The 16449-nt window shown below is 30.5% G+C and overlaps 1 protein-coding gene across 1 annotated transcript; it reads left to right on the top strand.

Moving 5' to 3' along the window:
* Positions 1-11566: 11566 nt before the first annotated feature.
* On the top strand, positions 11567-16152 carry LOC114719603 (glutamate receptor 2.7). Its single transcript, XM_028905117.1, has 5 exons — positions 11567-11907; positions 13585-14873; positions 14974-15277; positions 15403-15806; positions 15952-16152. The coding sequence occupies exons 1-5, from the start codon at positions 11610-11612 to the stop codon at positions 16150-16152; spliced, it is 2496 nt and encodes an 831-aa protein (XP_028760950.1). The 5' UTR covers positions 11567-11609.
* The last annotated feature ends 297 nt before the right edge of the window (positions 16153-16449 follow it).

The raw sequence follows: 16449 nt of genomic DNA, 5'->3' as shown, positions 1-16449 counted from the left end.
TATTGATTCCTGATTTAGATTATTCACACCAATAAAATTTTTAATGGGAGGGTTTTTCCTAGTTTTCCTTTTTTATCATAAAGATCAAAATATATTTTTCTCCCTTTCTCATGCCCTTACTATTAATTAATTAAAAGCATCGGATTGAAGGCATGTTTCTCACATCGATTGATTTAGGTTATGCTCTTTTTGATTCTATATATAAGATACAAATAACTCAAGAGTTAAAATTAATTAAAAGTTAAATGTGTAAGTATACATTATTTTTCAAGAGAAAGTAAGTAATAACAATAATAAAAATTGTGTGTGTATCATGACAGGGTCAGGGAGCACTGAATCGCTTTTTCGTCTTCATTCTTTATTTTATTGTTGCCACGTGGTTTATGTCGCTCCATCCAATGTTACTCACGTTATTCCAATTTTTTAATTCAGCGCTTCACCTGTTTTTGAAGTCTCGCTTAATTAAATTTATTCCTTTAACGATAAATAAAGATTTGTGGTGTGTTATGTTGGGGAGAAACAAATATGTAGCTTGATAGAACTTGACAACAGTGTACGTAGTAGATAATTTTAGGTTGGTAAAATAGATAAAATATCATAATTTATTTGGGTAAGACACGCTTTCAAGGTTAAAAAGCTATAGACTTCGTAAATATGAGGTTGAGAATTTGATCCCGCTTATAATATCACATTGTTAATATTTTTTCTTAAAAAATAAAAAACTATGAGGAATGTTGTGGACTTTTACAAAGTTTGGTTGTGCGTTGTGCTTGAAAAAGCCTCTCTCTTCGTTCAGGAAGAATCTGGACACACTTTGAGAGTCATTTGGTATGAGAAAAATGAAAGAAAGGGAAAGAGAGAAAAATTTTAATGAGCTCAATTTAAAAAATTTAAAAAGTGGGGTTTAAAATATTTAATTAATTTTTATTATTTTTTTATATTATTTATTCTCTTTGTTAAAATTTTAGAACCTTACTTTTCTAATTTTTTAAGTGAAACTAAGGGGGTGTTCGGAAGCACCTAAAAGTGCTTTCTGTAAAACGAGACAAATTTCTTTATATATTTACTTAGTATACTGTAAAAGTACTTTTAAAATTGTGGTTTAGTTTCTATCCAAACACCTCTTAAAATTTTTCCTCTCCTCCTTTCTTCTCCATTTTCTTCGCACCAAGTACCTTAAAAAATAGTGGTTCTCATAAGCAACATGGATGCTTTGACAACCATCAGTATCATGATGGGAAGAAAGCAAAGAAAGACAAAGGAGAGAAAATGTAAGGAGGGGAAACGTAAATAAGTTGGAATATTAATAACTTTGCATAAAAAGTTGGAAAGTTAATTAACTTTCTTATCTTTTGTTTTGGTGCCAAAATTAACTCTCATCTTATCTTTTCTTTTGGTGAAACAACCACTCTTATCTATAATTTCTTAGGATTTGTATTTCTTAAATGTGTGTTAATTCTAAATAAAGGTAAACTTAAAAAATTACTAATATTTCTTTTTTAGATTAGAGTAATAATTTAAATATATTTTCTTACTTTTTTTTTTTTTGCCCTCAATATCTTTTCTTGCTTACGATGAAGTAGTTAGTGTCATTGAAGGAATATGAAAATATTTTTATAATTGTTATGAATATGTGAAAGTTAGAGAGTAGAAAGAGAATAACAAGACAAAAGGTAATAAAGAAAATAAGGAGTACTTCTTATATAGGAAGACAACTAGATGAGAAAGTTAGAGAGTAGAAAGAAAATAGCAAGATAAGAATTGGGAGAGAAAATAAACAATGTTTCTCATACACTTATACGGGTTATTATATACAAATACCTTATATATAGCTTCTATTTATAGGCTTCCAACTATTAAAGTATAATTCAAGGGTTGCGAAGAAACGAAGAAGGAAATAATGACAATAAACATTAAAAACTCCTCTTAATTCATTCATTGAGGAGTTATGAGTTAAAGACATTCAAAGATCAAGAATCCTATAAAGGATCCTGAGAGTTGGGAGTTGTAGACATCCATGTATACAATATTTATAACACTCCTTCTTATATATTCATAACAAATAGTGTTTCATTTAAACCTTACTAGAAAAACCCATTGAAATAAAAACATAATGAAAGAAAAAGAGTACACAATATACATTAAAGCTGTCTCGTTAAAAAAAAACCTTGCAAGGAAAATCCTGTGGGGAAAAACATTGGCTAAGGGAAAAGAGTACAACATAATCTTTACTCTCCTTGATGACAATATCACTTTTACTCCCCTTGTCAACAGCATCACTCTTTATCATTTTGTCACAATAGAGTATACTAATGTCTCAAGCGGTCCAATGCTCTTTCAAGCATATATATCTTTCTTTTAGCTAAACCATGGATGGTAAATTGTCATCAAATCACATACTGAAATGTATTCCTCTAGCATATCGTCTAAATATGTGAAATTATCAATATATTCTTCATTTGCACTGAAGAAATTGCAAAGAAAGGTGATTCTTTAAAAACACCATAATATATCTTGTATCGACATGATTAGTTTAATTTGAACAAAAAAAAAATCATATAATAGTTTCGTAAGACTTTCATATCTAATCTCAATTTCATTATTCATATGCGTATCCGCAGAAACTTAACCGTACCAACAAAATTATAACACATAATATTGACAAGATATGTAAATATTATTATAGAATAACTATATGGGATTTCTAGTCTATTCATTTCAATAAATTTTGCTGACAAAATCATCATAACAAAAATTAATCATTTTGTAGTCATTGATGCATGCAATAACTTGATCTACGTCTGAGTGAAATATGTATACTCAGATTATCTTAATCAACATAACATTTTAAGTATTAAATGATTTTCTTATATATATGCTTCTAACATTTTAAATCCTTTAAGAATTCTAAGGTAAACTTTATTATTTATTGAACAAAATCAATATTCATTATTTAAATTAAGTGTTCAATAAAATTTCCACCAGCCACACACAGTAATCACATAATGAAACCATTAGCCACCTTCCCTTAGGATATATATATATAAACTAAACACAATAAAACCTTGAATAAATTACATGATAAATTATTAAGACTTTTCAATGGATGCACAACGATGTACTGAGCGCATAAAGAAAAATAGAAAGCTAGACGAAAATTGTTAACGTATTACAATAATCTGGGCACCATAAATTATGAAATAAATTAAACCTCCTCAGTAGAATACATGATAATGAATACTTATGATATTTATAGCTTTCTTTCAAATTATCCCCACTATTTTGGCATTCGTAATTGGACTTATATATATATATATATATATATATATATAGTCTACATATTTTACAAAACTAATTTTGTCCAATAAATCGAAAATCAACACCAATTATTCATAATTAAATAAAGGGTTAATCCCTCCCAGTTCAAATGTGATACCCATATAATTTTATTATTTTTCCCAAGTATAACAAGTCTGCAACATGTATGTGTGTACTATCATATACTTTTCATATATTTAATTGGACAAATAAATTGATATAATATATTACAATCACAATATGATCAATGAATGCCTTTAAATTTGCTATATTTGGTTTAACACCTTACAATATCAGAATATCAAATACTAATAATAATTTCTCTCACAAATAAATCACAATAATATTAAAGACTAATAAAAATTAAACACCCATATCCTTCTAGATATAGCCTTCTGGATTTATGATTATATCTCTCAAATTTAATTACTTAGGGCATCTTTCTTCACAAGTCAATTACTTTGGGCATCATAACTCTGCTTAATACTTTTCACAATATCTCATTGTCTTTTTTTTCCTCATTTCATAATCAATTTGAACATTTACTTTCAATGGATTGGTTTATATATTTGTCCATATGATTTCTGGTCATATTATAACATTTGCTCATAATTATTTTTGATTATAGAGGTATCACTATCTCCTCAATTATGATTTAATAGTCAATACTAGAGATTATTGCCTTCAATTTTTAATTCTACTGATACAACGTAGTCATGTTCTTTATCACTCTTATAGACATGTTCTTTACTTTCAATAGCACATAATCAATTTTTCCAAACATTAGTCTTTAGGACTATAGCAAAAAAATATTTTAAATAAAGCTCTTTTATGCCATTTGATGTTTGAAACATTGGCTTTTAGGACTTTGGTATTTGTCACCATGTAACTTTCAAGGTTTTGATATTTGTCATCATTAGATCATCAAAGTACCATAGTTTTTCTTGTCACGCCATTTATATGAACCTATAGTATTCTTTTACACAAGAATCATTACAAAAGTAATATGCCTTCTAGTCATCTAATAACAAAATTAAGAGTATTATGACTTCTACCCATTCAATAAAGTGAAATTAAAATAATATTGTAATAAACTAAATTAAATAAATTCATATTCATAATCCAATATAAATAACAAATAAATCCATTGGTCTTCTAGCCGTTATTATGCTGATAAAGTGTTATGAAGATGAGAAAGTTAGAGAATAGAAAGAGAATAGCAAGACGTGAATGATAGGAGAAAACAAGGAGTATTTCTCATATATGAACATGAAAAAATTAGAGAATAGAAAAAGAATAGCAAGACAAAAATTGGGAGAGAAAACAAAGAGTGTTTCTCATACACTTAAATGGGTCATTATATACAAATGCCTTAGACATGACCTCTGTTTATAGGCCTCCAACTATTAAAGTCCAATCCAAGGGTTACAAAGAAATGAAGAAAGGAATAATGACAATAAATATAAAAAACTCTTCTCAAGTTATTTATTGGGGGTTATAGGTTTAAGACATTCAAAGATTAAGAATCCTAAGAGTTGGGGGTTTTGGATATCTGCATATATACAGTATTTATAACAATAATGTTTAATTTAGTCTCTTTTGGATATTTTATATAATTGTGATTTTCATGCCCGCTCATAATAAATAGTAGTTCATGTATTTTTATTAAGAAAATTCAAAATATTCCTTTCTTTCATTTGAAGTTTTTTTAAAGTACAAATAATACTCCCTTGTTAATTCTTTTCTGGTTTACGACAAATTTACTCCAACTTTCTTTCTACCAATCCAAGCATTGATTTAAATGATTTTTTATTTTTAGACCAATTCCTTTAAAAAATTTTAATTTGATACATTTATACTTTTCTGTTTTTAATTAGATATGTTACTTTCTATAATTTTGCTCTGTTATTAATAGCATGATTTTTTTTATTGGAATTAGTGGTACTAGTACAACAAAATTAAAGCATTTAATTAAAAGAAAAAAAAAACTATTAAAAGCATGGATTGGAGACTCGGGTTACACATCACTTCATGTCCACATGATTCCTGTGGTGCGTCACTCTTCACATGTCATTGCGTTCTTGATTTTTCCTAACCAATCATGGAGTAAACTAAATTCCACTAATGCCCGCTCCGGCGTTACTTTTTTATAAATAAATTAATTTCTTTAACAGTAATAAAGATGGGTGGTTGTTGGCAATAAATAAATAAAGATTTGTTGTTTTTGGCCATAAAGATGGGTTGCTAGAACTTACAGTAGGGGAAAACGTGTACGGACATTGGGGAAAAAGAAGGGAAAATTACAATTAGGTCCCACTCAAAGAAATTAAATACTAAAAAGTCCCTTAAAATTATAAAATTATTCTGAAATCCTAAGAGATCTTATTGCAATAAATTTTATTTATTTAATTATCAAATTATCCTTCTTTTTTCTTTAAGTTTGTATTGACAACTAAAAGAACATTCGTTAACAACTTAAGGTGCAAGAATTGACAAGTATCATGGCAGGTATTGACAACTCATGCATTACATTTTGTGATGTGGGAAAATGTATTGTCAATACCTACCGTGATAGTTGTCAATCCTTGAACTTTAAGTTGTCAATGACTGCTCTTTCAGTTGTCAATGTAAACTTAAAAAAAAATAATAATAAGAGCAATTTGACAATTAAACAAATAAAATTTATTATAAAAAAGTCTCTTCGGGCTTCAGAATAATTTTATAATTTTAAGAAAACTTTTTGTATTTAATTCCCTTAGGTAGGGGTAAGCAAAACCGAACCGTAACCAAAAACCGAACCGAACCGAACCGAATTTAATTTCAGTTTTTCGGTTCGGTTATTTCGGTTTTCAGTTATATATTCGGTTTTTATTTTTTAAACAATTCGGTTTCGGTGTTCGATTCGGTTAGTAGAAAAAAATTTCGGTTATAACCGAATAACCGAAATAAATATATTATATATTTATATTTAATAAATATTATTATAATAAATATATATGTGGGTATATGTGAACTTTTTAAATATATTTATATTCAATAAATATGGTTATAATGAATATTATTATAATAAATCACATAGAATGATGAAATATTTATTAATTAATAGTTGTAATTGTGTTTTATTATTATTTTTAATTTAAAATCATTTTCCATATTTATATATTTCGGTTAATTGGTTAACCGAACCGAAATTTTCGGTTAGTTCGGTTAATCGGTTTCAGTTTGGTGTTTAAAATTTACTCTATTCGGTTATTCGGTTAATTCGGTTATTACCGATAACTGAATCGAAAAACCGAATACTCACCCCTACCCTTAGGTGGGATCTAATTGCAATTTTTTCAAAAAAATACCTACGTCGAATTTCTTATATCTAGTATGTCAAGTCTCTACATATATATATATATTTTTAATTATCAAAATTGAATTATAAATTTAAATGAAAAAATAGAATAAATTATCACGTTTAATTAGAAAATTTGATGTAAATCTGCTTCATATATATTGTATATAGTGTGAGAAATCGATCACAATGTTAATGACTTTTGAATAGTTATCTTTGATAAATAGATCTATATATTGATAAACAAATTATACTGTCTCTATATAAGATTTAATTTACAGTTCAAATCAAACTTTAAAGTAGATCTTATATATTAAGGATTAGAGCAAGGTAATATATGGATCACTACCTCTTATCTTTATCACAAAAGCTAGATAACAAATTTGATGATATTAAGAAAATTAATTAAATTAGTTATTTGTAATAAATGAGTGTTGGTTTTTCTAAAATACCTTTTATCAATAATGTGCATTAAAACTACTCATTAATGAATGGAATTTCTTAAAATGTGTAATTAATATAGATATTTTGGGGGAAAAAACATAAATTTGGGAGAGGACAAAATAAATTAAAGTGTTAGATTTAAGAGGAAAATGAATTTCCTGTTTAGCTTTTGTATTAACAACTGGAGGTGGATAATTTATTATTATTATTATTAGACATACACACACGAATAAAGATAGGCGGCTTCTCATAAAGCTATGTATTATGCCTGAGATGCTTGACTTCGCGCGCTATGCACAAGTGTATGATGAGGAAGCAAGCAGTGGATAAGCATAATGATAAAAATAAGAATAGTCATCATCAAACCCAGATGGAATATTTACAAATATATGAGTGCGAAAATGAAAGTTGGAAAATGAATCCCAAAAACAAACAAAAGAATGGTGAGAAGTGGTACGATACTAATAATGGAGGTTGGGGCATATATAGAAAGAGGAGAGTGAAGAGAGACTGAGTCAGTGACAGCATGGGACCAGTAATAATAGAGTTGCAGAAAAGCTTGAAAGCTTCTTCTCCGTTGATTTTAAAGATACTTTGATGATTCTTGCAACAGGAACAGGAGTACTTTGAAAAGAGTTTTGTAATGCATTGTCTTACCTTATATAGTAATTTTTTAATAACCCACTAGCTTGAATTATCAATTTTTCCAAATATCCCGGTACCTTTATATGGTAATGGACGGCCCCAAAAGCAAACTTTTTTGATTGTTTTCCAAATTTCCAAATGATGGGGCCCAGTATTTTTCTGACCATTTTGTAATAATATAAAAGCTTATCTGAATCGGGGTGATGAGACCCCAAAAATTGACCCATTCAGCTTTTTGTCACTGAAAGTTGATGGGAATTCCTCCATGTGATCCCAAATTCACAACTTCCCAAAGGGACAGAGTATACCCTACTCCTCGTGCTTGCCTGCCTGCGTTGCTTTCAACAAAGGGCTGATGTGGCCTAGCAAATGACTATTGAAGAAAGATGGATGAGATTTTTTTTCCCTAAAATAGGAGGGGTAGACATTAATTTTAATGGCTTAAAAAGGGAAATCAAATGTGAGAGCTTTTATCAGGCCAATATATATATATATATATATATATGAGAGCTTTTATTCTGGCCAAAAAAAGATATGAGAGCTTTTATATTACCATATTATAAGGACATCAGCTGACAGGATTTGAAAGAATGGTGCAATTGCGAACATTAAATTTCGAAGAAAACTAAGGTAAAATTTTATAAATAAGAAAGACAAGATAAATTTTCATAGGTAGAAAGTACAGTTATTCTACAAATTCTTTATTTATAGAGCATCCATACTCTAATTTAGATCATTCTTATAATAGGAGGCTTCTCCTAGTTTTTTTTTCCCCATAGAGATCAAAATACACTTTTCTTCCTTTCTCATGCCCTTACCATCAATTAATTAAAAGCACAGGATTGAAAACACGTGTTACACATCCATCGATTCAGGTTATACTCTTTTTTTATTCTTTTTTAAATAAACTACTTTTTTATTCTAAATGTAAGATACAAATAACTTGGCAGATGAAAAAGTTAGTTAAAATTAATTAAAAATTAAATGAGTAAATATATATTTTTGAATAAATGTCAATATATATTATTTTCCAAGAAAAAGTAAGCGATGTATTTTATAAATCAAATAATCACTATCAAAAATTGTATATGATATATATATTTATTTATTTATTATGACACGGAGTGCTGAGTCGCTTTTTGGTCTTCATTCATTATTTTATTGTTGCCACATGATTCACGTCGCTCCACCCAATGTCACTGTGTTCCTTTTTCTAAAAAAAAAAAAATCATGGGGCTAGGACAGTGCGATAGGCACGTTATTCCGACGTTTTATACCCTTAACGATAAATAAAGCTACATAGTGATAGTTTGTTGGAACCTGGCAAACACTTGACCTAGTAGATAATTTTAGGCTGATAAAATAGATAAAATATCATAATTTATTTTTTTAAAAAACTTAATTCAGTTGGGGTTTGAAGGATTTATATTCAATTTTGCTTATAGTCTCGTATTGTTAGTAATTGTTTCAAAACTTTAAAAAAGTAGTACTATATCCGCTTTTTAATATAAGAGCTAGTTGACTAATTTGAATAAATTAAGCAAACTAGTGAAATTAGTTATTTGTAATAAATGGGTATTGTCTTTTCTAAAATACTTTTACTAATTAAATGTATTGACTAGAACTATCATTATTACAAATACTGCTTTAAGAAAAAATAAATAAATAGAAGAAACAAAGTAGATTGAAATCTTATATTTATGATCAAAATAAAAATTAAATAAGCTTTTATATTAAGGATTAAAGGTAGTATCAAGGTTGATGTGGAGATTTACAAAGTCTGTTTGCGCATTGTGTTTGAAAAAGCCTCTCCTTCGCGTAGGATAAATCTGAACGCACTTTTGCGATTCAGTCAAGAAGACCCAAAAAATTACTTTGCTCATTACAGAAATCAATGAATAATGATTTTGATAAGCAACATACCTTTCTTAGATGATAGTAACAACTTAAATATCTTTTCTTACTTTCTTTTTATTTTTTTGAACAATACTTTTTTTATTTATTTTGCCCTCAATATGTTTTCTTACTTTTGAGGAAGTAGTTAGTGTTATATTTAAGATTGAAGGAATATGAAAATATTTTTCTAATGGTTCATTTATTGGCTTTTGGATATTTTATATAATTGTGATTTTCATGTCCGCTCTTTTTTTTTTTGGCCAGATTCATATCCGCTCATAATAAATAGTACTAGTTTACATAAATTCTTTGTTATATATTTCACTTAGAAAAAGTTAAAAAAAAAAGAGAGATGTAATATATTTTCATTAAGAAAATTCAAAATATTCCTTTCTTTCATTTAAAGTTTTTTAAAACTATAAATAATACTCCCTTCTTAATTCTTTTCTGGCTTACGACAAATTTACTCCGCCATTCTTTTTACCAATCCAAGCTTTGATTTAAATGATTTTTTTATTTTTAGACACTTATTCTTAATTTATTAAAACGAAAAGCATCTTGTAGTTACCTATACTTCTTAAAATTTTTAATTTGATACATTTATACTTTTATGTTTTTAATTAGATATGTTACTTTCTATAATTTTGCTCTGTTAATAGCATTAGTTTTTTGTATACGAATTAGTGGTACTAGTACAACAAAATTAAAGTATTTAATTAAAAGAAAAAAATATACCGTGAAAAGCATGGATGAGAGGCTCGGGTCATAGATCGCTTTATAACCACACGATTCCTGTGTTGCGTCAGTCTTCACACGTCACTGCGTTCTTGTTTTTTCCTAATCAATCATGGAGTAAATTACTTTGTTTATAAATAAATTAACTTCTCTAACAGTAATATGGTTGTTGTTGGCAATAAATATAGATTTGTTGTCTTTCGCCATAAGGATGGGTTGCTAGCACTTGAGCGAAAACGCGTGTACATTAAAAAAAAAAAGTAATACCTATATTAAATTTTTTATATCTATTATGTTAAGTTCTCTAACCATACATAATCATGTCTTATTTTTTTAAATATTGGTCTTTAATTATAAATTCACATGGAAAAAATAAAATACATGATCATGTGTAATTAAAAAATTTGATATAAATCTATTTCATATATTGCATAAAGCGTGAGAAATCAATCACAATGTTAATGACTTTTGAATAGTTATATTTGATAAATAGATCTGTGCATTGATAAACAAATTATACTATTTTTTGTTCTTAAAATAAAATTTAGTTTGCAATTCAAATCAAACTTTAAACTAGATATTATATATTAAGGACTAGAGCAAGGTAGTATATGGATTACTACCTCTTATCTTTATCACAAAAGCTAGATAATAAATTTTAAAATATTAAAAAAATAATTAAATTAGTTATTTGTAATAAATGAATGTTGATTTTCGTAAAATACCATTATCAATGATGTGCATTAAAATTACTCTTTGATGAATGGAACTCCTTAATATTTACAATTAATATAAATATTTTGAAAGAAAAATTATAAATTTAGGACACGACAAAATAAATTAAAGTGTTATATTTAAAAAAATTGAATTTGTTACCTAGCTTTTGTATTAACAGCCGGAGGTGGTACTCACGCGAATAAAGATAGGCGTCTTCTCATAAAGCTATGTATTATGCCTGAGATGCTTGACTTCACCATGCACAAGTGTATTATGAGGAAGGAAACCGCGGATAAGCATGATGATAAAAATGAGAATAGTCATCATCAAACCCAAATGGAATATTTACAAATATATGAGTGCGAAAATCAAAGTTGGAAAAAAGAATCCCAAAAGCAAACAAAAGAATAATAGTGAGAAGGGGTATAATACTAATATAATAATGGAGGTCGGGGCATATATAGGAAGAGGAAGAGTGAAGAGATAGAGAGAGAGAGAGAGAGAGAGTGATAGCATGAGACCAATAATGGTAGAGTTGCAGAAAAGCTTGAGAGCTTCTTCTCCGTTTAGTCTTGTTCTGTTATTAGTATTATTATGGCTTAACATCACAGTAAGGCCTTCCATGGCGGCCACAAAAACAGTACCAGTAGGAGTCATTCTTGATCTGAACTCAAGACTCGGTAAAATGGTGAACAACAGCCTCGCCCTCGCCGTCGAAAATTACTACCTCGTTCATAACAATACAGCCACCAAGATCACGCTTGTGGTCTGGAATGTTTCTCAGGACAACATCATCATAGCGGCAAACAGAGGTAACAAACGCTACTTCTCCACTCTCCATCATCTTTTGAATTTAATTTCTGTCTAATATTATTTTTTTGACAGATTTTTCGTAATGATCATTAACTAAATACTACCTCCAGTCCTAATTATAAGAGCCAGTTGATTAATTTGAGGAGATTAAGGAAGTAAGTTGAGTTAGTTATTTGTCCTAAATAGGTGTTATCTTTCCTAAAATATCCTTATTAATCAAGTGTATTGACTAGAACTATTAGAAGGGCTACTTTGAAAAAAAAAATGTATAAATATGAGGGACAAAGTTGATTAAGGTTTTATATTTAGGATCAAAATAAAAGTCAAATAGGATCTTATATTAAGGACCGGAGGTAGTAACTTAAAATTAGTCGAAGTCTCATAAGTTTGCGTGGTCCTATCATCATCATGAATAGTATGATTTGCTAAATTGTCGTCAAAAACTGCCGGTGACCGCCGGCAGCTTCCAGCGACTAGCAGAAGTAGGAGATTTTTTCCCCCACAAGTGACGGACATTAAGGTCATTTTACCTAAATTCTGAAATTTCGTTTTGTTCCAGTGGACTGATTTGAGATTTTTTTTTTTTCATTTGGGGAACATGTTTGTGAATCTTAAGGTGTTTATTTATTTATTTTATGAGGGAAATGAAATGAAGAAAAAATTTGAATGTACTTTTTTTTTTCCCAAAAAATTGGAGGAGTAGGATTAAAAGTTTTTAATTAATTTTTTATTTTTTATCTTACATATGCACTTTATTAAAATTTTATAAGTTCATTTTTATTTTTTTGAATTGATCCTATCAAAATTTTTCTTCCCTCTCTCTCTCCATTTTTTTCATTAAAGTTTGGAAAAATTAGAAATAAATTCTTTATTAAGAATTTTATTAAAGTTGAGTTACACAAAGTTCTTACATGTCATTTGCTAATTAAATTCTCAACAAGAAATTTATCCAATTTTCCCTAAGAGTTTCATGCCTATCATAAATAGGAGATTTCATTTTATTTATTGAATATAACATGGTTTTTTTTTTCCTGTTCTCCATTCCTGTCTCCCTGCCTCTCCCAATTAACATAGAGTAGGCCCATTTTGTTACTACTTCCATCCTTATTATAAGTCACTTGCAATTTATTATCACATAAAAAGAAATACTCTCTGGTCCTTAGTATAGGACCCAATTCTTGAGTTGGTTTTGGTCCTAAATATAAGACCCATTTCTCATATTTATTAATTTTCTCTAAATTACTCATATGGATACTCTCTCAACCATAAGCAAGTAGAAGAGGAAGAATGGGTATTAAGAAAGATGATTATAGTGTTTTAGGAAAAATGTGTCACTTTTTTTATGATTACCTAACTTACCTAACTTTCTTAATCTAATCAAATTAGTTAAGTGGGTCTTATATTAAGGACCAGAGGAGTACATGATAAAATTTTTCAAATCTATCCTTCTTGAAGTTTGTTCTTTCCCTCAATTTACAAGCCATTTTCACATATCTCTCCTCTTTCTCACTTTTCAACAACAATAAAACAAAGGGAAAATTAGAAAACAATCATTAGATACCGTGCAAGTGATGACTTATAAGAAGGACGGAATTGGTATAAAATAAGCTTACTTCATGTTAACATGGAGAGATCAAGGCGACAGGACTTGGAGACACCCTTTGATATGCAAGCAGCTTATCGTCTCATGCATGATGTGAAAGTACGTGCCCTGTTGGGGCCCCAGAATTCAGAGCAAGCAAGGTATATTGTGAGACTTGGTGAGCAATTACAGGTACCTGTCATTTGGTTTCCCATAACTGGTCCATCTCTTTTGCCACCGCCATCTCCATCCTCCATCTACATCGGTCAAGGCCTTAATTGCTATCAGTTCCAAGCCATAGCCGCCAGTCTTAAAGCTCTTGGGTGGCAATCAATCGTCCCCATTTATGAAGAGACTGAATATGGCAGTCATCTTGTTCCATGCCTCACGAATGTCTTGAAAGAGATGGGCATACGAATGGCTAACGTAACTGCCATTGCTTCAAATTCATCAGATCGTGACATTGACGACATTCTCCTCAAGTTAAACAACATGCGAACACATGTATTTCTTGTCCATATGAGCATGGATCTCGGAACAACATTTGTTTTATCTGCACAAAGAAAAGAGATGATGGGTGAAGGATATGCTTGGATACTTACCCAAGAGCTATCTTCTTTGACAGATCCTCAAGTTACAGTCACGAGAAACTTGTATACTGGCCAGGTCCTATCTGGCAGTTTTACTGATTTCTTTGCTTTGAAAAGGTATATGCAAGGTGCATTGGGAGTGAGGCCAATGGATTCTAACAAAACAGATGCGCGTAAGGGGATAGAGAATAATTTCACTGCTAAGTTCGGAGGAGCTAGCCTAACTATCTATGGATGGTGGGCTTATCACACAATCGAAGCATTGGCTATGGCATTAGAGAAGCCAGGCGCAGACAATAATGGCACAAAACTTCGAAGTGAAATTCTGGCTACTAATTTCACAGGCGTGTCAGGGATAAATTTTAATTTAAAAGGAGGACAACTAGATCAATCAGTGCTTGAAGTATACAATGTGGTGGGAACAAGAGAAAGGATCATCGGATCTTGGAACCCCAAAGATGGATTTGTTCAAAATAATAGTAAAAGTGGCGAGGTATCTGGTGATGGATACCAACTAAGTGGTCCTCTGGCACTGTGGCCGGGTGACACATTGGATAAACCACCAAAGTTGAGAATAGGAGTCCCAAGAACAAATTCTTTTCCTGAATTTGTGAATGTGGATAATTCTAGTAAGCTTCTGATTGATGGCTTTGCTATTAATGTGTTCCTAAAAGCTATCGGTGTTTTGCCGTTTCTGTTAAATAATTATGAGTTTGTTCTTTTGCCGAACAAAAACGCAAGCGATACTCCCACAAACTATGATGATCTTCTCTGCAGCCAAATGAAAGACGAGGCAAGTTCTCATGCATTCTTGTCTTTTTGAGTTGGCTTATTTTGTCAATTTAACTTCAAGTTCACCTTCACACTTGCTCTGTGTATGAAAATATTTGCAGGATCTTGATGCTATAATTGGAGACATCGCAATTGTAACAAAACGCACAAACTGTGTTGATTTCACGTTGCCGTATCTAGATTCAAGTGTAGCAATGGTGGTAAGGGCGAAGGCCTACAGAAGTAAGGGAATCCTCTTCAAACCTTTCGATTGGTCACTATGGTTAATTCTTGGTGGGATTTTTGTGGGCGCAACAATTATCATAATTATGTTAGAAAGAAACAAAACCAACGAAAAAGACAAAACCAATGAAGAAGACAAAACCAAAGAATTTCGCTCCAACCCTTTCCTTGTTTACAAGATGGGTGAGTTCTCTTACGTGGCATATATACTATGCTTATATGTTATTATGTTTCAATTTGTGTCTCGTACGTACTCTATCATACAGTACACTTGATATCAATGTTCTATGTACGATGATGTATTACAGATGCGATGGAGTTTAAAAGCAAATCTGCAGGATGGATGGTGATACTGACGTCACTCCTATTCATCTTAGTAGTGCAAGTTTACACGGCGAATTTGACTTCAATTTTAACACAAGGAGAGAAGAAAAAGCCTGAATTTAAGGACGAAAATGAGGTTAAAAGTAGCAATGTGTTTGTGGGACATCGAAATGGGTCGTGGGTGAAAGGGCTTCTAATTAACCAAATGGGATTCGACCCGTCTCGATTAAAGCCTCTAGCAACTCGTGAAGAGTACAATTTATCATTGTCAAATGGAATAGTGGGAGCTATTTTTGATGAAACTCCCTATCTCACGCTCTTTCTCTCCAGATATAGATCTGGCTTCATGATGGCAGGACCAATCCATAAAACTGGTGGACTTGCATTTGTAAGTTTACTCCTTCTTACTCTGCCGGTCTTAATTATAAGGCAAAGTTAACTTAACTAGCTTCACGTTCACAGGGAGTGTGGCAAATTAGAGTTAACTATATATATATATATATATATATATATATATATATTGTATTTCTCAGGCATTCCCAAAGAAATCTAGCCTGGCCTTGCATTTCTCGAATGCAATCTTAAAGGTGACTCAAGATGCGGAGCCATATCGTGTGCTGATGGCCAGGAGCTCCTTACCCACCTCCATTGAAGATCTCATTTTTGAAGACCAAAGTGATACTGAGACGACAAGTTTGAAAATAGATAACTTTGGCGGCCTTTACCCGTCCTAATATCTGTAGTAGCTCTCTTCTTAGGCGTTGCCATTCTGAATCCATCGGTAATTCAATGCTTGCGTACATCATCAGTGATTGAACAGTTGCGTAACAGGAAGCAGGATCCCAAGTTAGCTAATAAGGCTTAAGTATACATTGGAGAATTCCTAGGTAGTAGCCGCTTATTAAACAACATGTGATATGTGTGTATCCATAAAGCTTGCTCCTTCCTACCCTATCTACTTTCCTGTAATGAACACCCCCTTTTGTTCTTATTATAAGGTATCTTCTAGAAACTATTCTTGGTCTTTTTTT

This window comes from Neltuma alba, unplaced genomic scaffold, assembly GCF_004799145.2.
Source record: "Neltuma alba isolate B1F8T4 unplaced genomic scaffold, ASM479914v2 tig00011927_pilon, whole genome shotgun sequence".
Taxonomy (NCBI): Eukaryota; Viridiplantae; Streptophyta; class Magnoliopsida; order Fabales; family Fabaceae; genus Neltuma; species Neltuma alba.
This window is presented reverse-complemented; position numbering and strand designations above follow the sequence as displayed.